The 26,231-nt window shown below is 54.0% G+C and overlaps 6 protein-coding genes across 6 annotated transcripts; 5 read left to right on the top strand and 1 right to left on the bottom strand.

Annotated features, from left to right (window-relative positions):
* Positions 1-531: 531 nt before the first annotated feature.
* On the top strand, positions 532-2,787 carry J4E78_006542 (uncharacterized protein; the record flags this gene model as incomplete). The annotated part of the gene is made up of 1 exon (XM_049367153.1): positions 532-2,787. One exon carries the CDS (start codon positions 532-534, stop codon positions 2,785-2,787), a length of 2,256 nt encoding a protein of 751 aa, XP_049220900.1.
* Positions 2,788-4,295: 1,508 nt separating this feature from the next.
* J4E78_006541 (uncharacterized protein) lies at positions 4,296-6,728 on the bottom strand (the record flags this gene model as incomplete). Its single annotated transcript, XM_049367152.1, has 7 exons — positions 4,296-4,442; positions 4,494-4,699; positions 4,749-4,827; positions 4,879-6,249; positions 6,418-6,574; positions 6,621-6,642; positions 6,698-6,728. 7 exons carry the CDS (start codon positions 6,726-6,728, stop codon positions 4,296-4,298), a joined length of 2,013 nt encoding a protein of 670 aa, XP_049220899.1.
* Positions 6,729-7,810: 1,082 nt separating this feature from the next.
* On the top strand, positions 7,811-11,119 carry J4E78_006540 (uncharacterized protein; the record flags this gene model as incomplete). The annotated part of the gene is made up of 3 exons (XM_049367151.1): positions 7,811-8,308; positions 8,360-8,576; positions 8,634-11,119. The coding sequence occupies 3 exons, from the start codon at positions 7,811-7,813 to the stop codon at positions 11,117-11,119; spliced, it is 3,201 nt and encodes a 1,066-aa protein (XP_049220898.1).
* A 941-nt stretch (positions 11,120-12,060) lies between these two features.
* J4E78_006539 (uncharacterized protein) lies at positions 12,061-14,172 on the top strand (the record flags this gene model as incomplete). The annotated part of the gene is made up of 2 exons (XM_049367150.1): positions 12,061-12,698; positions 12,753-14,172. The coding sequence occupies 2 exons, from the start codon at positions 12,061-12,063 to the stop codon at positions 14,170-14,172; spliced, it is 2,058 nt and encodes a 685-aa protein (XP_049220897.1).
* An 824-nt stretch (positions 14,173-14,996) lies between these two features.
* VPH1 (H(+)-transporting V0 sector ATPase subunit a) lies at positions 14,997-17,692 on the top strand (the record flags this gene model as incomplete). Its single annotated transcript, XM_049367149.1, has 3 exons — positions 14,997-15,125; positions 15,211-17,302; positions 17,355-17,692. The coding sequence occupies 3 exons, from the start codon at positions 14,997-14,999 to the stop codon at positions 17,690-17,692; spliced, it is 2,559 nt and encodes an 852-aa protein (XP_049220896.1).
* Positions 17,693-18,844: 1,152 nt separating this feature from the next.
* Positions 18,845-20,884, top strand: J4E78_006537 (uncharacterized protein; the record flags this gene model as incomplete). Its single annotated transcript, XM_049367148.1, has 5 exons — positions 18,845-18,932; positions 19,296-19,730; positions 19,780-19,949; positions 20,081-20,763; positions 20,815-20,884. 5 exons carry the CDS (start codon positions 18,845-18,847, stop codon positions 20,882-20,884), a joined length of 1,446 nt encoding a protein of 481 aa, XP_049220895.1.
* Between the last annotated feature and the right edge of the window lie 5,347 nt (positions 20,885-26,231).

Below are 26,231 nucleotides of genomic sequence, written 5' to 3'. Positions count from 1 at the left end.
GCATGTCGAGTCCGCAACCAGGCGTTTACCGGAACAAATCCATGAGTCTGCATGTTTCAGCTCGTGTTTTTTCTTTTGCAGTCGCGACTGCCCCTTCCGAAAGATTGCGACGTCACCTGCTTTGCACCTGCGAGGACCGTGCGGACCCGTAATTGTACCCGAACATCTGGATCGCTCAAACTTTACTATACCCAACTACGCCTTATGCATCCTAACGTATCGTCAACAGCCAGCCAAGCCTTCATCATACCCCGCAAATACGCAATGCGGTAGCAGGTGCGCGAGGGCCCGCTTGTGGCGCCAGTGGGCTGACGGAAAACGTTCATGCATGGCACCGTCCTCTCAGCTTGTCTACCGCTGGCCCCAAGACCAGAGCACGGCTTTGCGCCGGCGCTCTTGGGTGCAGAAGGAGGGATCATGGGTCATGAAGGGAGAGCGAGGCCATCGTAGTCAAAAAGGTCTGGGTGCCTTGTACAAGAGGCCAGTCACATCATCGAACACCAACAGTCTTCCTTTCAAGCTCGCTGGATAATGTATTTTCCCATGGCTTTGTCAACATCATTTCAGTACTACTCTCGTTTCGGACAGTGCAACTTCCTGGACATCGACGAAGACGAGCTGGATACTTCGAGTCTTACTACACGGAGTGTCAAATCTGGTGCACGAGAGAGTTTGATCAATCAGCACAGATGGACCGCGCCGTCGTTCACCACCAACATCAATGCGACTACCCTCTTGGCCAATATCAGCCGTCTAGCACCGGCACTCACTAAGGAGTTTGTTCCCAAGGACCACCTGGAGGCCACTTTCCCCTTCCGGTTGATCAACGACGTCGAGTTCCGCGGCGAGGAAGAGTCGTATATCGCACTCAGCTACTGCCGGAAATCTTTCACACTGAACGCGCCGAGAAGAGTAGTCACACCGGTCGGAGACCTTCCTTTTGGATGGCAGAAGGAAATCGAGCAGTTCCCGCTACCGACTGGTGCGGCATTATTCGAGGCTGTCATCAGAGAAAAGAACAAGGGCGAAGGGTTGTGGTTCGACCAAGTTTGCCTTGAACAAGAGGATGAGAGCGAGAGGACAGGGGTTGCTGGTGCTATCGATGTCGTTTACAAGAATGCAAGAGCGGTCGTAGTGGCAATAGACGACATTGCCATCACGCCAGAGGAGGAACAATTCCTACGCTACTACGTCGAGCAATACAGCTACTCCCAGGTGCCTTCGGGCCAGCAACCAAATGCAGGACTTACTCCGCCTCTCATGGAGCAGTTCAGCCCCCTCAAGACTTTCCTGGAACGAATACTCAGCTCTGAGTGGTTTGATCGCGCTTGGTGCGCCCACGAGATGAAGATGGGACGAAGCCACGTTTTCTTGGTACCTTGCTTACGGCACTACGAGGATGAGGTCCAGACAATCGTACGATTTACCGGAGAGTTCTTCACTCACTTACTGGTCCTTGCTAGTGAGCTCACAACCTTCACACACCCAGTCTCGATGAAGATCCGTTCGCTTCTCGCGTTCTTCCAGGAGCTCGATACACTAAGTGCACATGGACAAGGCACATTGCAGAGACCGGATACTCCACACGATCAATCTCCAACAATGCAATCGTTTACGTCATTGGTTGCGGAAACCTTTCGCATGAGAGCCGGTGGTAATCCAAGATTACCCGAGTACATGCGGAGGCTTGACGCAAACCGGGACAAAACCGCTATCGCTTTGAACGCTTCAGGCCTACCTCTAGCACTGGCTCCTCCAGGTCCGTTCTCAAGACCGAACATCGAAGACGAATGCCTTCGGTCACTACTACTCGTCGGTATCGCGGCGCGAGATCCTGTTGCACTTTGTACAACTGGCACACCACTTCAACTACACGACGGGTCAGTCTCATGGCTGTGCCGTCCAACCTCCCTGGACACCAACGCGGCCCGGCCCCCACCCCCACGCTTCTCAAGCCAAGCAAGTCAGATTGTTCAAGCCTCAGACGGCAGAGCCGAGTATGCGCAGCTAGATCTCATCTTCCTTGATCTACCACACCGAACACAACCCAGCCCGTCTTTTCCCGCACATGTTGTGCGAGCGCGTACAATCATCGATCTCTGTGTCCAATACCAGATACCAGGGACAGGATTGTGGAACTTCTCACATGCACCCCACCATCCACGAACACCAGCTTTACGCAATATCTTCATCCAAACACTGGCTTGCGTACTGAGCTGCGGCTCACAATGGCTACTAGAAGTCTCGACAAGCCCCCAGGAGCCGAACGAGCCCAGACTGGAGCCATACACCATCGAGATGCTGCTGAACCCCCATCTCATCTTACAGAACTACATGCTTCTTACCGAAGGCCGAGCGGCCTTCTCATCCCTCGTCCACTTCCTCTCTAAACTAATCACATCGGGAATACCCTGGCCCTCAGGCGCTTCAGAGCGCACACACGGCCCTTTAATCATCTCCGCGCCCTCTTCGCCTTTATCAACATACGACTACACCGGCACACCGCTCTCGAGCGGCAAAGCCATCATCTTCGCCCCCTTCGAACACTCCAAGACGCTCCTCATCGCCGTTCCCGAAGTCGTCAAAGGGACTGAGTACTCTCCATTAGCCCGCGGTTGGATCTTGACCAGCATGAACCCTTTCACTGGCAGCCCCAAACCGACAGTCAGCTGGACACTACAGTCCAAAGGCGCCATCTTCGGAGACATCAACTTCGCTACGAGACTAGCAGGCAGTGGCGCTGTGGACGTCAGGAATCACAGGGTTTACGGTCCCTTGCGTCGCTGATACCTGGTGCTGTAGCATCTTTTCTTTCTTTCTTTTCGGCGTTTTACTGGGCACTTGGTTTTGGGTTATACCTCGGATAGACTGTATAGACGGATGGGATGGCTTGATGACACTTTAGATTGATGTGATAGATAGACTTTTTTGGGGCGCGAGCCCTTTAGATTGATGTGCTGCGGCTCATCGAGCCGCTATGAATGTATTGTATATTATCAGATTATCTGCATGTTCCGACCTTCTGTCACGATGTCTCCCACTGCAGTTGAGTTGACTTCACATATCCTTCACCACATGCATGCTCACGATCGGCTACTGCTCGTCCCACGCCAATCCCTCCATGCTGCACATCAACCAAGAAAAGCTCTTCCACGCGTCACATCATGCATCCATCGCTCGCATCCCACCCCTGCTCACCTACGTACTCGTCAGCAAAGGTGTACCCACACCACAAACACGACTCAACACCCACCACGATCCTCCGACCCTCGTCACCACATCTGCACCCCTATTCCCACATACCCACTTCCCTCTTCGCAACATCTGCATGCCACCCCCGCCGCCCATCAAACAGCCCCCTCCAAACCACACCGACCCCCGTCACGATCTCTCACCCCCACATTGCTTTTTCCCCAAACCCGTTATCTCGAAACGTCTCTACCCCACCATGTTTACTTTTCCCTCCATCCGCCAGCGTCTGCCTCAGCACTCGGTTGACGGACCGAATCCTTCAACCAGGATACGCAAGGCTGCGTAAGCCACGATATGCATGCCCTTGACAGGTATGCTTGTTGATGTGTGTTTTACGATTCAGTAGATTCACGATACGAGATATACGCTAGGGGCGTTTCAGATCCTTCTATGCAGGCTGAGAGGGCTTCTGTGCATGATTGTGAGATGAGGTCACATCACAAAGTCGAGAAAAAGAAAAGAATTATGGGTGCGGTGGTGGTTGGGATGTTGGGATGCGGTGATGCGATTGGTGGTGGTGTTGTGAAGCTGGGATGCGATTGGTCGTGTTGGCGTTATGCAGATGTGACTTCGCATGCTTGGAGGATCATAGGGCTGGCGTGGCTGGCGTGGCTCTCGTGAGTACTATCCGGTCGATCAAACATCAGTATCTTGCAATCCAGGTAGCTGGAAACATGCAGAGCGATGTTTCAGGTCGTTTTGTAGTTGAGGGCGTTTCTTTTGGCGTGGTGTTGAGCGTCACGACGGTGGACCGAGGTTGTTATGCTGAACGCCGAGTGAGGGTTTGTCTATAGGTAGGGGCGTGATGTGATGAAGGGCACCGAGGGTGGCCAGAGGTCGTGTCGCATGTTGCAGCATACATGATGCTAAATATTGACAAGCCGATACGTCTGGAGCTGATGTATACTTCAACCTCAAAATGTTTTTTTGTGAAGCATGACACGATATCAATATTTGAAAATAGTCATTATGGCTACATTGCCTTTGGATTCTGTAGAATTCGTGGTCTCAAGCTAATGTAGACTTCAGAGCCCCAGTTTAGCTCAGGTGCTCTCGGCACCCAAAGGCGCAAGCTCGTTGACGATGAAGTCACGTGCGGAGTATAGATTCGTGGACCCATACACCACTCTTCTTTGCTGACCAGCACCCGCAGCGCTGGTCCTTTGCGACCATGCCTGGAGGTTGCCAAACTATGGAGATGTTAGAACATGTCTTGGATGCATGTGTAATTGGCTACTCACCTCGTCCATACTGCCGCCTCCCACTGGGAAGACGAGGGCTTCTGTGTAGCCCTGCCGTCTTTGTCCGAAAGAGGCTTCAATACCACGTGAGACAGTGCCTTGGTTGCGTGATTGACTGGCTGGCGGTATGGTTCCACGCGCGTTCGCTGACCGGGGATCGAAGTAAAGCCACGATTCGATCTTGTTGAGCGCACTGGAAGTCGCGTCTAGATAAACATTAGCACAATTTCTGATATGTCTAGAGGTGTCGCTCACTTTGAGGATCGGAAATGGCCTCCACGACTTTGGTGAGAGTCAGATCTTTGTTGGCTGGCAAGTAACTCTTGATACCCGACTAGAGGATGCCACATTAGTTATTGTCTCATATAAAGGTCTATGAACCTACCAATACACCTTCCAGATTAGGTGTTCCGAGACCGGCTTCCTTGAACTTGTCGGTAACACGACTACCGAGACTCGAGAAGCCGCCGAAAAGGTTCGATGACGTCGTCTGGGCAGGTTGTGCAGGCGCGGAGCTGAGCATTGTCATGCGCGTGATCTGTCGGACTGTCTTGACGTATGCGACGGCTGTTGTATCGCATCCAGCTTGTTCCAGAGCTTGTGTGAAGCTGTCGAGCTCGTTGCGCGATAGGTCGTCAGAGGTGGTAAGATACCACTGTAGGAACAGGCGCAGCTTGTCGTAGGGGTCGTTTCCTTTATCTGCGGCTTTGATAATCTCCATTATTGTTGCTTTGGTGGCCTTTCCAAGCTCTTCTTCAAGCTGGAAGAATTCATCCAGCTTCCTCTGCTTGATACCATCCATAACAGACTCTAGCATACTCATGTGACTCTCAATGGTAGCCTTGCGATCACGAAGCTCGGGGAGCATGGATATGGCCCCTTTGAGGTGGGCTGCGAACTGGGTCTCTACATCGTCAAGAGAGTTGGAACCTGTGGTTTTCGTGATCTTTTCCGCGTCTGCTGTGTACTTGGTCCATTCGTTTGTAACGTCTTCCGCTACTTGAGGGAACGGCTGCGCCGCGTTGCGTTTCCAGAAGTAGTCACTCGCAGTCAAATCGTACGTCTGCTTCTTGGAACCACTCTCTGGCTTCTCCTTGTCATTTGGCACAGTAACGGTGACTTTGTTGAGAGAAAAGTCTAGCACGTCGTAGACAAGACTTTGGTATATCCAGGAGTGGCTGAACATGGGGTTGAGGTCGATGTTGCGGTCGACAATGATGAGGACGGGGCGAGACGCTGTGTTGGCGGAGAAGAGGTTCTCCTTGCTGTTGAGGATGTGGTCGCGCAGTTTTCGATCGAGCTTTGCAGCGATATCAGAAGCAGCGCCTCCAGTTGGGCATCGTATGATGGGTACGACGGCCATGGTGACGACGACGGAGAAGAGGCCTGAGACAATGCGGTCGATCAGCTCGTCCAGCTCCTGATCCGACGTCTTCGGGCTGTTGATCTTTCGGTACGCATCTTCGATGTTCAGGGAGAACTGGTCGCTGTCTAGGGTGACAAAGTTGAGATACTGGTCGTACAGCTGGGCAATGTTCTCGGCAGCTCCTGGCGACGCAGCAATCTGACTACCCCAGTCTTCCAGGAGTGTTCGGGGGACGCTTGAGAGGAAGTTGAGGTATATCGGAGTGTACAGGCTGTCGTTGAGGTCCTTGGTGACTAGCGCAAGGTTCTCGGCGGTGGGGGCGATCAGGTACACGCCTGGCGTGTCGGGTATGGGGCTGCGCTTGGAGGCCAGGTTGAAGTGTACAGTGACCTGTGTGTTCTCAGTATATGATTCGTATACCAACACCTCATAGGAAAATCTGAACACCGTGGAGCCTACATTGACGCTGAGCCTTCATATTTGCTCTTTTTTGAGTCGATGTAGGCTCCACGGTCTTCAGACTTCATCGTGAATGGGGTGCTCAGGAGTTGGTCTTACCCCAGCTGCCCTCAGGTCGTTCATGCGTAGAACTGCCGATATCACATTCCTCGCCTGTGTATCGAGGACCAGGACCTTCCATTCGATATCGGAGGTATTTGCGGTCGCGCTGGCGGCGTCTTCGGGAGCGTCCACATCGTGGATGGGGGCATTGAGGCTTTCTGGGTCAGCGGTGCCGTCGTTGAAGCGGTTTCAGCACTCACTTCAGTATGCGCTTGATTGCAGCTATCACGTGCTGTCAGTGCTGTTCCAGCGTCTCAAAGAAAGTCGCATCGCATACCAATCTGGCGATCCCGCAGTGAGAGAGCCATTGTTTCCGTGCTGGCACCCGCCTCTTGTTAAATTAAGCGCATGCGCAGAGGGGACATGAAAGAGCGTGAGACGTACGCGAAGACCAGAGATCACAAAGAAGATACTGTGGCGCGTTTGCCTGCCCGCGCTCCTTCCACGGTTGCTGTCCCGGCCTTTGGTGATGCAGCTCGAGCTTGCCCGCCGCCCCACTGGGGGCTAGCGCGTCGCGCTACTTGGCGGCCAGGCGACCTTTGAAAACGGGCTCGCCCCTTCGCTGCGCTCCCTCGCTCTTCAACTCACCTCGCCCACGACAACAAATCGTCCCCTTCTTCCCTCTTGATACTCATGCTACTTCTCAGTGAACTCTCGCCCACCTAATAAGGGCATCTGATTCTGAGGCTAGATTCAACCTTCGGGTCCTTGCTTTGGGGGAAGTGCGCGCTCAGGCTGGCGGCGGCGTTTGTGAGGAAGGCTTGCGTTGTGGAGGGCAGAGTGACAATCATCTTCGATTTCTGCTACTAATACAGCTCCATCTTCGATTCGACGCGCTGCGCATCAGGGAGTCTTGTCTGGCCGGAGAGAACTGCTCGCCGCTGTCGCTGTCGCAGACATACAACACGTGCTGTGCTCTGGTGCGCGCAAACGTACGTCAAGTGACGCGCCCAGCAGTGGGCTCCTCATCGCATAATACGCGAGGCAAAGTGCCATCTCCATAAAAGCCGTATCTACTGTACGCACCGTGGACTGGGCGACACGGCATCGCGGGCGTCGGGACACGAGTACTGCCTTGTGAGCCAGGTCTGTTGCATCTCCCACCACATCCGAGGGCCTGCGACCTGCGACGGCCTTCAGACAGCACAACAGCACTACCGCCCGAACCGGAAGTTTTATCGACCTTTTCTCCCATCCCCGAATCGGCAACCCTTCACACTTGTGACTCTGCGCCAGTCCATTTCGCGCCTAGTGCTGCTGCATAGTCGCCTAATTCATTCCGTTCGCTGGTTTCAGACACTTGTGCGTCATCCGCCAATCACACCCCTGCAGTTGCAGCTGACAGCTGACACTTTGGCCAGCCAAGAAAATCCTCTTCACCAGCCACAACATGGCGTCTAATCACGTGCCGAGTGACCAGGTGCCTTTGCAAGGCCAGAACGTCTACACCGACCCGTCATATCAGCACCTCTTCCCTGGTGTCGACCGCTACGGCACCCCATCATGGGATGCCCAGTTACATCAACACTCGGCGCTGCCATCTAATACCCCAGCCCAAAGCTGGCACCATGGGACTTACGCACAACAACCCTTTAGCGGCAGCAGCCAAGCATACACCACTCAATCACATGGTCTTCGCACCGCGTCGCCGTATCAGTACGGACAATTCGGCCAGCAAAGCTCCTTGGGCGGTTACGGACAACAATCGAATGTCGACCCATCGCTGGGCATGGATCCCAATGCTATCCGACAGCAGCAACAGTCGCCATATCCAATGCCCATGCGAACTCAAACTCCCCAGGGCCATGCAAGTACCGTGACACCACAAGCTCTGCAGCACAACACGCCCTCGCTGCAACAAGCCCACCCTACTGCATCTCCTTATCAAGTAAGCCTCACCATTGCCTCCTGTCATCTATCCAATGCTAATTCTCTAAAGGCACCGAAGACCTTGGCAGACAACTTTGCTCAGCAGCGTGCATCTGCTACGTTCGCAAAGCCAGTACCCGTGCCTGAATATGACATGCCAAAGGGAAGGAAGTCGGGGGGTCTCTACGTTCTTGACCAGGCTGCACTAGCAAAAGCTACCAATTCTACTCCTTTGAACAAGTTTGTGACATTGGGCAACGAACCTTTTCATCTCGCGACCAATAGAAGTAAGCCTGAATATACTACAAACATTGCGTTTAAAGCATCTTCTAACATCCACACAGCTGCGCTCCCCGTCTATGTGCCCCGACAATCGCTCAAAGACCTGAAGAAGGCTGGTGCAGATAGCAAGAAGCTTCGTGCGAGTCTTTCGGCTGCCAAGTCTCAGTCGAGAGCCTTCAAATCCACAAAGAAGCCTACGAGGCAGGCGAGCGATAGTGAAAGTACTACCGACTCATCGGATTACGATAGTGACTCTTCAGAAGAAGAGGAGATGCCCATTCCAGAGACAAGACCAGATGATCCTGATGCGGCTGTTCGTTATGATGTCGTCAAAGCTACATGGCATCCTTCTTCGTCTTCGCCTAGCTCTGACAAGATCAAAAACAGCATGCGAGAGGTATGGGAAGTACTCGACACAATCCATAAGCGGTGGCGAGCCGACAGCAAAGCTGTGACGGAAGCGGAGGAACAGAAGAAGCTAGGTGAGCTGCCCGTGCTGAAAAGCCGGGTGACCAGTCAGCGTGACCTGCTCAAGTCTGCCCTTCAAGCTGCGCTTGAGCACTCTCATCCCGATGTGCTATATCAATTGGGACTGATTAAGCCTTTCTTGTATATGTGCTATCAGTTTCTGGCAAACCGGTTCAAAATTAAGGACTACGATGGGCCTTTGTCTGCGGTCATATACGAAGTGCTCTCTCGATGTGGTACCTTAACTTCTGAGCTCCTTGAGGAGACTAGGCTTGGAAAGGCACTTGTTTCGATGAAGAAACACGCAAATGACAAGCACAAAGCTTTCATACAACAAATCATAGATGGTGCTTCCGCAAATTCCAAAAAGGCCAAGGCAAGCTCGCCGCCACGAAGCGAGCCCACAGAAAACAAGGGCATCAAACGACCTGCACCAGATGCTGCGAGCCGATCGTCGACCGAGAACCCTTTGACGAAGAAACCAAAGGCACTCGACGCTCCTGCGAACGCTGCCAAGAAGGATCTCGCGTCCACTTTGGCTTCGAGGTCTGCAACCACTGCTTCCAACACAACAGCACAGAAGCGACCTGGCGAGAGGGCGGCACCGGCGCCTGCTCCCGTCAAGACCCGTGTTAGTCAAGTTACGAACAAGCCCTCCGGCATCTTTGCCTCGCTCAACGCAGCAAGTAAGAAGTCGGCGCCTGCACCAGCTCCCGCGAAGACTGCTGCGCCTAAGGCTGCTGTCCCCGCGCCAAAAGACAAGAAACCAGCGGCGACGACGACATCGAAGCCCGCATTTTCGTTTGCTCAAACGATGGCCTCACTCCAGAAATCAAAAGAGCCAGAAGCTGCGCCAGTCAAATCCGAGAAGCCAGTTCCAGCGGAAACACAGGAAGAGAAGGCGAAGCGTCTACGGAAGGAAGCTCGAAGACATCTTCGCGTTACGTGGCGGCCTGAGACGTCACTGGTGGAGGTCAAGTACTTTGATCACGAGGCGGATGACGAAGAGATGGACAACAAGGGCGACAATCTTGTTCGGGACGCCGGTGACCTCGGTGGAGAAGGACACATGTTCAAGCAGCACAAGGAGCTTGATCTCGACGACGATGATGAGGAGATGGATTTCGACAGCCGATCATGGCCCCCGCCGTCTCAAGTCGACTTCAGCGTGGTGCCTCAAGACGAGCGCCAGCGCAATTACGCGCCTTATGGTGGCGGAGAGAAGGAGCCGTCGTGCCCTGAAAAGGAGGCCAACGTACAGCGCGAGAACGGTACATTGATGGTCTACTACTCAAGTCCTGACGACATCCCACCGTCACCCCAAGAGCCGGTGGAACAAGGGCAAGACAACACATCGACTGGCACCGTGGTCACTTTCGGTACTCCGCCCGATATAGTAAAGAACAGGTGCCCACAAGCGCCAATGTCTGCAGGTGTACCCGACTTTAGTCAATTGGAGAACATAATCAAACAGCTTTCCGGAACCAGTCAACCGCCTGCCGCTACTCCGGCTCCTGTCGAACAGGCTTACACCCCACCTCCTCCGTCAACAGCCGCTCCATTCGACCCCGCCGGCCTTCAGACCATACTCAACTCCATCAGCAATGGCCAAGCCCCTCCTCAGCCCCCACCTGTGTCTTTCCCGATGCAGCCACCGCCACAGCAGCCAGGCATGCCCCTGGATATTGCTGCACTCATTGCCAATATGCAGGCAGCAACAGGCGGCGCTCTTCCTCCACCACCACCGCTCCCAACCGGCTTCCCACCATTCCCATTCGCTTTCCCACCCCAGCCTCAGCAGCCTGAAGCTGCAGCATGGACTCCACAGATGCAGGATGCGTCCACCTACCAACCCCAGATGCAGCCGCAGTACAACCAGCAGACGAATGGTGGCACCAAGCGGCAGCGCGATGAGGGCAATGGCAACGGCAACAACGATCGTAACCAGGGAAAGCGGCCCAAGAATCGGGGAGATCACAAGCCTCACAAGGTCCTGGCATGCAAGTTCTTTGCCAAGGGTCTCTGCAACAAAGGCGAAAACTGCACCTACATTCATGACCCCAAGATGATCGGGCAATGATCTCGTGGCAAAAGCTGCGGTGTCTCTTGGAGGAATATGGTGGATCTGTATAACAAGCGCTTTCCTTTCTTCTTCATGTTTTCCTAGTTGTCATTCGAGCATATGCATGCATACCCCGGGCGGTTGGCCTGCCCACGCGCGCAGGTCGGAGCATTCACAGGCGTTTGTTAGTAGCGCAGCATTTGAAGGGCGTAAATAGGGATAGTTATGGATATGGGTGGGATGCATCTCTACGGAGACATGGATGGGCTAGGAGCGGTATGTGTCGGATGATAGTAATTGTGCAGATGGATAGCATCCTAATTCTATTCAAACATACTTGCATTTTATTGACCTGTTACTTGACTTCGCAGTGCTACCTAGAGTGATGACGCGCCCTTGGGGAGTAGACTAAATGTTCAGCTGCAGGCGTGGAGTCGATAGCGTTCGCTCGCAGCCTGGAACCTGCAGCTATGGCCCAAACAGTTTCAAGGCTGCATGTTTGAGAAAAGCAATCACGTGGTAAACGACGGAAGCACTCGGCGCCCTCCTTTTGATGATTGTCTTTTCCGCATCATTTTGTGCCTGATCATCGCCCTTGTTCTGGTTCCGAGACGTGTTGTTGTGGAGTAGCGCGCATCAACCGGTTCCGCGCTGACCAGGCTTTCCCGCAACGGCAAGCTCCGTCATATCTTTTCACAGGCATCAGACATCATCCAACCTTGGCCGATCCGAATCCAGCCCTCCGTCCAACACTCGCCCTCGCCCATCACGACCGCAATCGCTGCACCCGCTGCACTCTCTCGACCCGCACCCTCGGCGCTCTCCACGTCGCTGGCCTCTTCTTCCCGGACCTTCTCCGCTGCCGAGTCATCGCTCCGCCGTACACGAGCCGATCCACGACCACCCCACGCCCACGACATCGCGCCTCCATCGTCCGCCACTACCCAGACCCCGCAATCATGGCTCCCGCCCGCAAGAGGACCACCAACATCGCGCGTCGCAGGCGGACAGATGACGAGGATGAGAGCCAGTCGGTGGCAACCCTTGCCGACGACTCGCAGAGCGACGCTTCCCTGCTGAGCGACGTCGACGAAGACGCCGACGCCGACAACAGCGACCTGAGCGAAGTCGACAGCGCGCCCTCCCTCACACAAGGAAAGCCCAAACGGAAAGCAAACGGGGCGCGTGATGCAAAGGCCCGGCAGGATGCAAGCAATCGCCAACCCTCGCCGCCCATCGCCCGCTCCGATGTGGCCTTTTCCACCATGAAGGAGACGGAGATCATGATGAATGGCTTGAAGATTGGCGAGGACGGAAAGGACGCGGAAGTGGTCGACTTCGAGACGGGCGTGGCAGCAGTGGAAGCCGCACCCGCCGTTGGTGCGCCGCAATCGCGGGCAGAGACGCTGGCGGAGCGGCGGCGGCGGGAGCATGAGGAGTACAAGAAGAAGCGCGACTCGGATCCCGCCTTCATCCCTAACCGCGGCGCCTTCTTCATGCACGACTCACGGCATGCTCCTGGTCAGAATGGCTTCAGGCCCGCAGGCCGTGGGCGTGGGCGGGGTGCTCCCATCGGCGGGCCCTTTTCCCCTGCCAAGTACGTACAGACCCGGAGAGTATGAAGCAGACATTCAACTAACACATGTTCTAGCATGCGGCCGCAGCCACAGGAAGCCACGGATTCCCCCTGGCAGCACGATCTTCACGAGACCGTCAACGCGCCCGGCTCTCACGCTCACGCCGGACACCATCCTTCTAATGGCCCCATGTTCGCATCGAGAGTGCCGCCAGGCCCTAGCCAGAAGCCACCGCCAGCTCGCAACTTCTCCACCACGACGCATACGCACAATGCCATGGTACGCGTCTTCCTGCCCAACATGAAGGGCCCCATACACTTCCAGAACGTCCCCATAAAGTCGCACACTCGTCTGCCCAACCACCGGCCACCCCTCCGCCGCGACAAGCCAGTCCGCATATCCCTACCTCCGGCTCCACCGCGCTACATCTTCCCCACCACAGAGCGCTCGTTCATCTTCATCCCAAGGGCCCTACGACCGAACCAACAAGGCTTTGGCCGGGGTCGCGGTCGATTTGGATCCTTTGGCGGAGGCTTCTCAAGCAGACGGACAAGCGCGTACGGAGGCAGTGTATACTCGCCAAGTGTAGCCATGAGCAGGCGGTCGTCTATTGCCCGCGAGATGGGTCGGGACAGTCTCGTCTCTCCGGCTGGTTCCATCATGTCACGTAACGGTGGCTTTGTTGATCCCAGTCGTCCTGTCGTGCGCCTCCCGCCTGGTGGCCCTCGGATGCCCAATGGACCGTCCATGATCTCGCCCACGAACGGCGCTGTGCAGCCACCTTACCCTCTTCCACAGAAGCCTACATACCGGGAGAACTGGCAGGGCTCACTTCCGATGCACCAGCCCCGCCCGCAGAAGACTGTCTCTGTTGCTGGTATCGAATCGCCTGCATCTATGAGCTTCAACCCCCCGCAACAACAAGAGCAGCAGCCCTTCCATCAGCAAGTTCCCGCGCACATCAATGGAGCTGCTCCTGCGGTCGAGCAGCCATACTATCAGCATGGACGTCACCCTTCGTACCCAAGCCAAGTGTCAACCGGCACACCCAACATTCCCGAACGAGCCATCCACGCTCCCGCATTCCAGCCTTACGCGCAGCCTGGTTTCCAGCCACAAGCCTTCGTGTCACAGGGATACTACTATCCTCAAAACGGCGCACAGCCCCAATACATGGCCCCTGCCGGCATGGTGCCAATGTTCGTTCCTGGCGCTCAACAGCCCGGCTACGTCATGCCGGTTTCTGCTCCTCCTCCTCCTCCTCCTGCGGCTCCACCAGCCCCGGCTGGTCCTCCCAACATGGTGGCTTACGAGCAAAACGGCATGACATACTACGTGGATTCCGCCTCGCTTTACCCCGCGCCGCCGGTGGAGAACTACGCTCAGCCTAGCTATGCCGTTCCTGGGATGGGAGGCATGATGACACCTGGTCCGGACGGCGCCTATTACTACCCACAGCAAATGCAGCCCGCGACATTCTATCCGCAACAATAGACGACTAGATCCTTGCCACCCATGTCCCATCTCACAATCGCTCTGATTATCGGTTTTGCATTTCGACATGTTACGTCCAACTATACAGTTCCTTCCTTGCAGTCGAGCATGGCGCATCTGGCTTTCGATTGGGATATTTGGTGTTCTAGGCGAAGCACATTCGACAGCGTAACTTGGTTCTTTCCCTCGGTCACGACAGCAAGCGACACAAAAACATTCATATTATCAAATGTACTGGCGGGTATCGGTCTTTTCTCAGCTGCTTACGATGTGGCTCTTTTACACAAGAGATGATCTGCTTACGTTTGCATGGTGTTCTGCGTCTTGCGTTCGGTGGCTGTATCCTTCTTAGTCTGGATATTTCTACTCTGTCCTAATAAAGCTAAACTTTGATTCCTCGTCATTTGATATTCCGGTCTTCGCCTGGCTTCTTGCATTATGGCAAGCAGCAATGTATCGGGGTTATAGGGACGTCAAGTAGGCGAATGCCTGAGCAAGGCTTTGTTGCTCGTCAACTACTTAGATAAATAAATATTGGTTTCACCACCACGATCTCGCGATGGCGAACAGCATCAGACCTCACTGTATTGCTTGTATTGCTTGTGAATTGCTTTTAGATGGTGAATGGGTGTGGTTGGCATGGATGCAGTAGCGGGGCTTGGCGCGTCAAGACGCTAAGAGCTGGCACTGGGTTCGCCGCATCATCATCGCGCAGGCGTTCGAGGCAGCTCTCGCTCCATCAACCTCCATCTCGCATAACCCGCCCCCATCGAATTCCGGGACAAGCACACCTCCCCCGAAGTCTTGTCTCCCGATCCGCCATCATGGCGCCCAACAAGGACACCATGTTCCGCTCCGCGGACATGTCCTTGACCCAGCTGTACATCGCCAACGAGATTGGCCGCGAGGTCGTCTCAGGCCTCGGAGAGCTTGGTGTCATGGACTTTAGAGATGTGAGCACAGGCAGACGTGTTCTGGAGCTTCTCTGGCAGCTCTGGGACGGATGTGATGGCATGGGAAGCTGACAAGATGTGCTAGCTCAACGCCGATACGACCGCCTTCCAACGTACTTTCACCCAGGAGATTCGCCGCCTCGATAACGTGGAACGCCAGCTCCGCTACTTTCGCGCCCAGATGGAGAAGTCGGACATCTCGATGCGCTCCATCTACGACTTCAACAACCCCTTCACGGCGCCTTCCGCCTCCGAGATCGACGAGCTCGCGGACAAGAGCCAGAGCCTGGAGCAGAGAATCTCTTCGTTGAACGAGAGCTACGAGACCCTGAAGAAGCGCGAGGTGGAGCTCACAGAGTGGCGATGGGTGTTGAGAGAGGCTGGTGGCTTCTTCGACCGGGCCCGTGGCCAGACTGAGCAGATTAGGGAATCTGTTGATGATGACGACGCGCCGCTGCTCCAGGATGTTGAACAGAACGGACAGGGTGACACGGGTGCCGAGCGCTCCTTCACCGTCATGAACATCGGTTTCGTCGCTGGTGTCATTCCCCGCGAACGCATTGCCGCGTTCGAGCGCATCCTGTGGCGTACTCTCCGCGGTAACTTGTACATGAATCAGTCGGAGATCCCCGAGGCCATCATCAACCCGGAGAACAACGAGGAAACCAACAAGAACGTCTTCATCATCTTCGCGCACGGCAAGGAGATCATCGCAAAGATCCGCAAGATCTCAGAGTCGCTCGGTGCCGACCTCTACAGCGTGGACGAGAACAGCGAACTACGCCGCGACCAGATTCGCGAAGTCAACACCCGCCTGAGTGACCTGGCTAGCGTCCTGAAGAACACAAAGTCCACCCTCGATGCCGAGTTGACCGCGATAGGACGCAACCTCGCAGCTTGGATGGTCGTCATCAAGAAAGAGAAGGCTACCTATGAGACGCTGAACAAATTCTCCTACGACCACCAGCGCAAGACGCTCATTGCTGAGGCATGGGCTCCTACCAACTCCCTCGGTCTGATCAAGTCGACTCTCTCAGATGTCAACGAGCGTGCTGGCCTGTCAGTACCCACCATTGTCAACCAGATCAAGACCACCAAGACGCCACCGACATACTTCAAGTCGAACAGGTTCACGGTGGGTTTCCAGACCATCATCGATGCCTACGGAACGATCAAGTACCGCGAGGTCAACCCTGCGCTGCCAGCCATCGTTACGTTCCCCTTCATGTTCGCTGTCATGTTCGGTGATGCCGGACACGGTGTCATTATGCTTCTCGCAGCTTGCGCCATGATTTACTTCGAGAAGCGACTTGAGCGCAGCAAGCTCGATGAGTTGTTCTCCATGATGTTCTACGGTCGTTACATTGTCTTCATGATGGGTCTCTTCTCCATCTACACCGGTCTTCTCTACTGCGACGCTTTCTCTCTCGGACTGCCCTGGTTCAAGTCTATGTGGGTGTGGGACAACGACGGCAAGGGCCCAACCTCGAGCCGTGTGGAAGGTTACACCTACCCCTTCGGTCTGGACTACCGCTGGCACGACACCGAGAATGATCTGCTGTTCTCCAACAGTTACAAGATGAAGCTCAGTATCTTGCTCGGTTGGACCCACATGACCTTCTCCCTGATGTGGTCGCTTGTCAACGCTCGCTACTTCAAGACCAAGATTGACATCTGGGGTAACTTCGTTCCCGGTATGATCTTCTTCCAGTCCATCTTCGGTTACCTCGCCTTTACCATTGTGTACAAATGGTGCATCGACTGGCCTGCGCGTGGCGAGAGCCCGCCCAGTCTGCTCAACATGTTGATCTACATGTTCTTGAGTCCCGGTACACTCGAGGCTGGCACCCAGCCGCTCTACCCTCATCAAGCAGGCATTCAAGTGGTTCTCCTCTTGTTGGCGCTTGCTTGCGTTCCCGTTCTGCTCTTCCTCAAGCCGTTCTACCTTCGATACGAGCACAACAAGGCTCGCGCAATGGGCTACCGCGGCATCGGCGAAAACTCGCGAGTCAGCGCGCTCGACGACGATGATGAGAACGGTCATGCCAACGGGCGTGATAGCTACGGAGATGACGACGACGGCATTGCCATGATCACCCAGGACATTGGCCACGGCGAAGAGCATGAGGAGTTTGAGTTCAGTGAAGTCATGATCCACCAAGTCATTCACACCATCGGTAAGTTCCCTCCATTTGAACCTTGAACGACATTCACTAACAACTTTCTCAGAATTCTGCCTCAACTGCGTCTCCCACACAGCCTCGTACCTCCGTCTCTGGGCCCTCTCCCTTGCCCACCAACGTCTCTCCATCGTCCTCTGGGAAATGACCATGAAGAACGCCTTCGCCTTCACCGGCGTCGGCGGCGCCTTCATCATGGTCTTTGTCTTTTACTTTTGGTTCGCACTCACCGTCGCTGTGCTGTGTGTCATGGAGGGTACGAGTGCCATGTTGCATTCGCTGCGTCTGCACTGGGTCGAGGCTATGAGTAAGCATTTCATCGGTGACGGTGTTGCGTTTGAGCCGTTTAGCTTTAAGCAGTTGCTTGAGGATGAGCCTGTAGAGTAGTTTGCTGTTTTGTTTTGTGCAATGTCGTTTTCCTTGTGTTTGGGTTTCAGTTGGTCAGGTGGTGCTGCTGTAGGAATATGATGAGAGTAATTGTGCATTGTCTGTATATAGGAATGGATATTTTTACTCCGTTATCACTTGTGTTGTTCGTAAGCTGAAACTCGTCTCAAGTCTTTTTTGCGTGGTTTCTCAGAACGAAGATGTATCGGAAATATTCGGGTCGTCAATGAACCGACTGCCAGGACCGCGGACAGGAAACATGAGTGGGCCCACGATCGTAGGGCTGCAACTGTGGCTGGGTTGAGGCATTATTCCCCTTGGGCGCCACGGAACTGCGGATCAGCGACCAGTGTTACAAGCCTCATATCGGTTGATGACATTTGCAGCTGCAGCTGTGACATCTGGCGGTGCTGAGGCGTAAGCCGACAGGGGGTTGTTTGGCCACACATCGGGAGGGCTCTGCATGGCTGGCAGGCGTCTTCTCCACGCCAATGCCGACCTGCATATCCGTCCCATGTGGCATGGACTAAGTTCTTACATCGGCCTCGACGCGGTCGGCAGCACTAACTACCGTACGCTACGTATACCGTCAAGCGGTGAAGGACAAGTGAACCCAGGATGGAGGACCTGTGTGATCTAGAGGCTAAAGGCACGCGCCGATCCGAGACGTAAGCCTCCATCTCCGTGAGGCAATTGATTAGGGATTAGGAATTGTCTGAGCAACGTCGCAAAGGCGTGTCTGTGTTATCCCCGGTGGCTGAAGCAGGACGCGGAAGAAGGAATGTTACATACGGTATTGGGCTAGCTACGAATAGAGCGAGCACATGTGCAGTTGTGGATGCGTGCATGCATGCGTTTGTGGGTGGATGCCCTACCTGGCGTGCGAGAGGGCCACCACGACACGCGTGTTTACTTCGTACGGCGAGTTATAAAGGGCCGATGCGCCTTACCTACCCTACATACCCAAGTTATCTATCCTTGAGCCCCTCATTTCTTGAATGCTCCCTCTGTTCCGTCGATATCGTGAACCTCTTTTCGACTGCCGTCTTTCCTTCCACCCACCCCACTACGAAGATCTGCGCACCCACCCCTCCATCATCGAAAGCTAGGCAAAAGCTTGATTTCGCACAACCACCAAACTTTACACACACGATGTCTTTCTCGGCAGACAAAGTCAGTCATCTCAAGGGCGCGTTCTCGCAGAGGCGCTTTTCGAGTTCCAAGGATCCTAGCGAGAGTGGTACGTATCTATCTACCCGTTTTGTCTCTTCCCGATTGCTGTTGGCTACTACGTCATTCCTGAGGTGTACAACCCAATGGAAGTGGATCTGAGAAAATTGGGGGCGCCGCGCTGCTTAAGATGGGGGTTTGGGGAGCTTAGGCATTCCGATATTACCGCTTGAGGTTCCTATCGGTCTTTCTCCAACTTTTGCGCGCTTTTTTGGAGAGTCTTGTTGGAGGTGCCGTTGTCTCTTTAGCCGCTTTTCTTATCGCACCTCGTTCCCTGCGTCGTTCCTTGCAGCCATGTCGCATACTAGACACGAATCAGGTCTTTACAAACTGGGAGGATGTATTGAAGGTCACAAGTGCTAACACATCATAGAACTCGGATCCTCCATCCATCGCCAATTCCGCCAGTCGCACGAGGGCCACAAGCCACACGCCGGTCTCGACGCCACGCGCGCCTCCACAGGTGTCGTCTGGACATCCGAACAAGCCTACAAGCACGGTTTCCTCGAGCACCCGGAAGAATGGGCGAACCTAGGTCAGGGTGCGCCTGAAGTCGACGATAGCATCAAAGGCTGCTTTGAGAGGCCGAAGGAGGTCGATATCAGTGCCCATGGCAGAGAGTACGGCCCAACTGCTGGTATTAGGCCGCTGAGAGAGGCGGTCGCGACACTATACAATGAGCACCACCGCAAGTGGCGCAAGAGCCAGTACACATGGGAGAATGTGTGTATTGTGCCTGGTGGACGTGCGGGTTTGATCCGTATTGCTGCTGTGTTGGGTAACTGCTACTTGGGTTTCTTCATTCCTGGTATGTTTAGATTGGAATCGCGGGTTATGGTTGGTGCTAACGAGATTAGACTACACTGCGTATAACGAGATGTTGTCGCTCTTCCGTAACATCGCTGCTATTCCCGTTCCCCTGGGCGAGGCCGACCAATACCATATGTCTCCTGACAAGATTGCGGAGGAGATCGCTCGCGGTACTTCTGTTATCCTTACATCGAACCCGAGGAACCCAACTGGTCAGGTACGTTCAAGATCCTTTCTTATAATTTAGCTGCGTATAATCATTTTGCGAAAGCGGACCTCATTCATCCACCTACGCAGCGGCTAAGACAGTGTTTACAAATCTTACTATGCATGCTAACAGCTTAACAGATGGTCACCAACCCCGAACTTGCACAAATCCAGAACATCTGCCGAGACCGCGCAACCCTGATCATGGACGAATTCTACTGCGGATACAACTACACCACCAACTGCGACGGCACCGTCATTTCGGCCGCCGACAACGTCGAAGACGTAGACGAGGACGACGTCCTCATCATCGACGGACTGACCAAGCGATTCCGCCTCCCCGGATGGCGAGTAGCGTGGGTCATCGGCCCCAAAGAATTCATCCAAGCCATCGGCTCCTGCGGTTCCTACCTCGACGGTGGCTGCAACGTGCCCTTCCAAGAAGCCGCCGTAGAGATGCTCTCACCACCCCGCGTCCGCAACGAGATGCGCGCCCTGCAAATGCACTTCCGCACCAAGCGCGACTTCGTCATTGGCCGTCTCCAGGAAATCGGCTTCAAGTTCCCGTACATGCCCAACTCGACTTTCTACCTGTGGCTCGACCTGTCGAACTTGCCCGAGGGTATCAACGACGGTTTGAACTTCTTCCAGGCTTGTCTCGAGGAGAAGGTCATTGTGGTGCCTGGTATTTTCTTCGACTTGAACCCTAGCCGTCGTAGGGATCTGTTTGATTCGCCGTGCCATCACTTTGTCAGGTTGAGCTATGGACCTAGGATGGATGTTCTGGAGAAGGGACTGGACTCTATTGAGAGGATTGTTAAGAAGTAAGTCGACATCGAGACGTAGGATTGCGAGATTATGCTAACAATCGATAGGTACAGGGAAGAGCCGCAGAGGCATCGCGCCGTAGCGCACAGGCCACGTGGTACTGGTGCGCCTAACTAGATGGGAGCTGAGGGCGACGTGCGTGAAATGATGATGTGTGGATTAGGAAGTCGATGCCGACTCGAATACAACTTACCGTCTTCACTTTGCACTTATCTTGTCAGTATGCGTGCTGCTAATCTGCTAATCTGCTACTTTGGTACTTTGGTGGGGTTTCCTTTTCTTTCTTTTGATCTTGATCAACACCGCAACCCGCAATCCGGTCAACACTCATAAGAACATCTTTTTTGGCAGCAACAAATCGAAAGAACGAGATAGTCCTTGTGGTCGGGTGTTGGCTTACTTTAGCCCTGCCTATTCGGGAGCTATGTGGGGGTCAGCATTATAGCTCAACACGAATCGTTGAGGTTAGAGGGGTGGTACTGCATGACTTCGCCCCTTTAACATCGATCATTTCTTCTTCTTCCATCGTAGATACATTAGCAGTCCCGATGGTTTGGTTCCGATACTGCGTCACAGTTGGTGGGAATCTATGTAAAGGGCTTTAGCCGGTCAGCTTTGGGGATTGGCGGTGCCCGCCCAGGAACGTTCTGGTCATTTCCTTACATTGTTCAGCCTTCTAGCTCTTTTCTCTGTACCTTCCGTTGTCTTGAACTTATTTGGTTTCCTGCGTTTCGTCATTTCCAACATCAAGTATGAGCAGAATTTACACAACTACTGTCACGGATCCGAGTGAAGTGGACTCTCTTGGGTCAGACAGGGCCAAACTTGCTCCACTAACAACAGAATTTAAGGCTCCACCCGGATGTTCAACTCAGTGGATAAGTGATTTGCCAGGAACGATTTGGAGTGGGTGGGACGTCATTAACGGTGGCCTGCAAACCGACTATTTCGCACGTTGTAATCCGTATACCCAGTTAAACGCAGGATATAGTCCCGGAGTATGTGCGTCTGGTCAGGACTTTGTTGAAATAACCGAATGGCATCTTCCAAGTTCGGTGGTATGGGAAGGAATCTGCTGCGACAGGTTGTTATCCCCGTTCGAAGACTACGAAGCACAAAATCGGCTTACATATCACCCAGGGGTATGACATTACTCGGGTCGAGCGATTGGTGCGCAAAGTCTTTCACATCTCCTTTGGAGGCCTACACATCTTTCACCACTACCGTGAGCTCCTCGCGGCGTCTCTGTGACTCTGGGAACCTTACAGTATTTGCTCTGGATCTGACAGCGTCGATATGCTCGGGTGGGAGCGAGCTTGGAGGGGTTGGCGGGATCGTGGATTTCACAACTTTTCGGCACCCACCGACTGAGGTCCTATCCGGTTCCGCAATTGCATCACCATTGTGGGTATATTGGCAAAGCAGCGATCTGACCAGATTTCCTGACGAGTACGCGTCGTCGCTCGCTTCAAGGATTAAAGTCCCTTTCACAGCTGCAACTCAATCCAACACTACGACTCAACCTCACACTGCAATTCCAGAGCCAGAACGCCCCACTACTGACGTTAACAACAAAGGCTCCAGTCTGAACCCCGGAGCTATAGCCGGTATAGCCATCGGAATTGGCGCGTTGGTCATATTCAGCATCGTTGTCCTGCTGTACCTTTGGCGACGACAAAAGCAACGACAACTTCTACAACATCCAGACGTGCCGGAGATGGAAGGAAGTTCAAGAGGGTTGAAGCGCTTCATGGGTGGAAAATGGAGAGCTGAGACAGACGGGACTTCAGAGCCGGTGGAAGCTGGATCGACAAGCGTGAGGATTATTCCAGGGCCGCCCGTGGAGTTGGATGGTACGCAGAGGGAACGGGATCAATAATCGCATATCTGGGTATCGGGATGGAAGGACGAAGCATACACCATGCAGATCGACATCTTGGAAACGAACGCGAGGAAGATCTTACAACAATTTGCACGAACGAGAATTGATGGACCGCAGATGCGACACCTTACCAAGGAAAGAATACGCATTTCATTCAAACTGGGGCCCGGTCTTGTTTCGCAATGGTTATTGACTTCTGGAGGTCTTCTTGGTGCACAGCCTGGAGAGATTCGGGCTAGATTCTATTGACAGAGCAGCCTGGAAGTGTAAGACCCCTCAGCCTCATGCGATTGCCTAGCCACTGCTGCACGCTGCTGAATCTTGGGCAATTGCGGCTGTGCTTCGTTGATTGGCTACTTCTCTTCCGTTTGGCACTAGTCAATATCCACTCTATTTCCGGAATGCGCATCTCCTTCCCCCTGCATCGTCACTTCTAACATCTGTCGTGCTCCCATCTACCATCGACCTTACCTGGATGGGCCTGCTCTATGATGTGGGTAAAGAGAATAAGGCGTCCAGTTCGGCGTTCAGTCGCACCCATGCTCCTACGGCCAATGATCGAGATGATCTCGCAGCTTGTTACCGGTTTCCGATACGGTGTGGGGGCCAGCCTTGTGATGCGGCAGGGCTGTTAGGTGTTACTCTGTGGCTTCGGGCGGGACAGCGCGACACCGCTGATAGGGTCCGCTCCGCCTGACAAGGCTTGCTTGTGTTAGTAGGCTGGTTATGAGAGGTCGCCGTTCATCTGGTGGCTGCAGGCGGGCCACCGGTCAGCCATGTCGGAAGATTGGTGGCCGCCCCGCAACCTTCAAGTCGCCGATGTCTCAACTACTATGCGCTCGACTTCGAGTTCATAGTTCCCGTGTTCCCAAGCCCTTTCTCCTGAAACGTTTGTTCTTACGCTCCGTTCGACTTCCCATCAACATCAAGCATGGTGGTTTCCAACATAGCCGTTGCTACGGACCTTGCGGACTGGAGCAGTTCAGGCCCATCCGGCGATCCTCCCCCTCTGACAACCAGATATGATCCTAGCCCGGGATGCGCGACCCAATGGGTACAAAATCCTTTCAATACCACCAACATCCGAAGCGGAGACAATAATCTTGTCTGGCAATCCACGAACGGAAACCCGGGTGGTCGGACGAGTATCGCAAGCCTTCTATCAGCGAACTACTGGAAGTCTTGCCGCCCTTTCCTCCAGCCGATAGATCAGCCTTATTACAGCCCGGGAATATGTACAAGCCAACAAACGATAGCTGGTATCGAGGAGCAGCGCTTTGGCAGCTCGCGAAGGTGGAAAGGATGGTGTTGCGACAGGTTGTTTGCCCACGGCTGAATCCGAATCTCTAAACCCGGGCTTACGTATCCACCAGGGGAATGTCCATGACAGTTCTTGGACAGGACTGCGAAGGCGAATTTTCGACTCCTAGGACTGCGCTCGCAAATTTCACGACGACAATTATAGACCAGTGGGATAGGACTCAAATCGTCTCTGGCATTGACACAGCAACGAGGTTTTGTACAAGGTCAGGGGGTTCCCAGACTTGCGCAGATCAGACGACGCTGCAGAGGCCGACTGTGTTATCTTCTGGTATGGCTTTTGCTACTCCCTTCGGGGTGTATTGGGAAGAGAAGGATTTGTCGAACTTTCCTACCGATTATGCTTCGTCACTCGCGTCCCTGGTTGACACTACATTTGGAGGCAACAATACGACTGCAGATCCATCTCCGGACTCAAAAGATGATGGCTTAAGTCCTGGCGCTATAGCGGGCATAGCCGTTGGGATAGGCCTATTCGTTATTATCGGTGTCGTCAGCCTCTTGTTCTTGAGGCGAAGGAAAAAGCAGCAGAGAAAACGTCTTCAGCAGCCGAACGAGGCGGAGATGGATGGAAACTCGCAAGGGTTCATGCACCCTGTGGATACTAAATGGAGGGCTGAGGCGGATGGAAGGTCGGTGCCCGTCGAAGCTGGGACGGGAGGTGTGGTGCCGCGGTCGCCGGTGGAGTTGGATAGCACGCAGCGGGAGAGAGACCGTTGAGGATATGGAAAAGAGAGGGACGCTATGATCAATTTGTCGCGCTAACGAAGGTCGCAATCCAGCGATGGCCGTCATTTCCCTGGCTCACTGTTGATTGTGTGCCCATCCTGCATACAACAAGGCTGCAGGTACTCTGCCATAGTATTGGGTGTGTGAAGTACATATGCCGCTGTAGCCGCTGCGTGATATGCACATATCGGCGCCGAAGGACTACGCCGCATTATGCGGCGTAGCAACTCTACCAATCAACCTCGCAATTCGATGCCTGTCACCTCTCCACATCTGGATCAAAGTTCTGTGCCGCAGGCGGAGTTCTTTAAGATCCGTTCTTCCCTGAAATCAGCGTCGACTTATTATGCCTTCGAGATACCGACCATATGGCGACTGTTTCAACCATACCAAAGTCTGATTGGAGATACCAAACTGCTCCAACGAATTTGCCCCCGCTATTGACCGTCTTTACGCCCCCAGGAGAATGTTCAACGCGCTGGATCTACGACGATACCAGTTCATCTGCAATCTACAGCGGAAGGGCCGTCTTTCAATACTATACCGATGCTGTTGCCGAATCCTATTACTATGAATGCAATCCGTATCGGCAGGAGCAGACGACGCCGCTGTACAGCCCAGGAGTTTGTGGGGATAGTCAACAACCCGCTGAGATAGATGAGATTCGCTTGGACTATGTCTATTGGTTAGCATACTGTTGTCCCAGGTACGCTAATTATACCCTCAAAGGTTCCAAAACTCCCACCGTGCAGACACGCGCTTACATAAATGCAAATTAGCGATATGTCTTATCGTTTTGTGGAACGCGAAGGCTGGTTCTGCGAGAAAACCTTTTCGGGGACGACAACTGTACTTAGCCGATTCACCACCACTACAACCAACGACGTTGCGGTTGGAGGAACATCCGTCGTCTCGCTGATCGACACCACTGTGCAGATCTGCAGCTCTAGCCCATGCTTTACTACTACTATGAACAGTAAGACGGTGTTGACAACAGGTACGGCTCGAGCGAAACCAACCGTCGTCTTCTGGCAGTCTAGCGACCTCGCCCTGTTCCCGAAGGACTATGCATCTTCTATTGCAGCGGTGATTGGTGTTTCATTCGACGGCTCCGCAGCGTCCTCTTCACTACCATCCGTTACCTCGCAAGATGCAGACTCCGGACCATCGACTTCGTCTCCGCCCATCACATCACAAAATACGAACTCCGGCTTAAGTCCAGGTGCCAAAGCTGGTATTGGTGTTGGGGTGGGTATCGTCGTTATACTAGGCGTCGTGTTCTTCTTATTCCTATTGCGGAGGCGGAAACAACAACGACAACAGAAGCAAGATGCACAGCAACCAGAGCAGGAGTCCTCGGGCGAGATTGGGGTATCGGAGATGGATGGTGATGCGAACGGATCAAAACGCTTTTTGAGTGGCCATTGGAGGGCTGAGACGGAAGCACCGTCGGCTCCAGTTGAGGCTGGATCGACGAGTGTGCATATCATACCTGGACCACCGGTGGAACTAGACGGTACAGATTCAAGAAGA

The sequence above is a fragment of the Alternaria triticimaculans genome (assembly GCF_023758025.1).
Source record: "Alternaria triticimaculans strain BMP 0046 chromosome Unknown scaffold_9, whole genome shotgun sequence".
NCBI classification, from domain to species: domain Eukaryota; kingdom Fungi; phylum Ascomycota; class Dothideomycetes; order Pleosporales; family Pleosporaceae; genus Alternaria; species Alternaria triticimaculans.
Note: the sequence above shows the minus strand (reverse complement) of the source record. Positions and strands in the feature narration are given on the sequence as shown.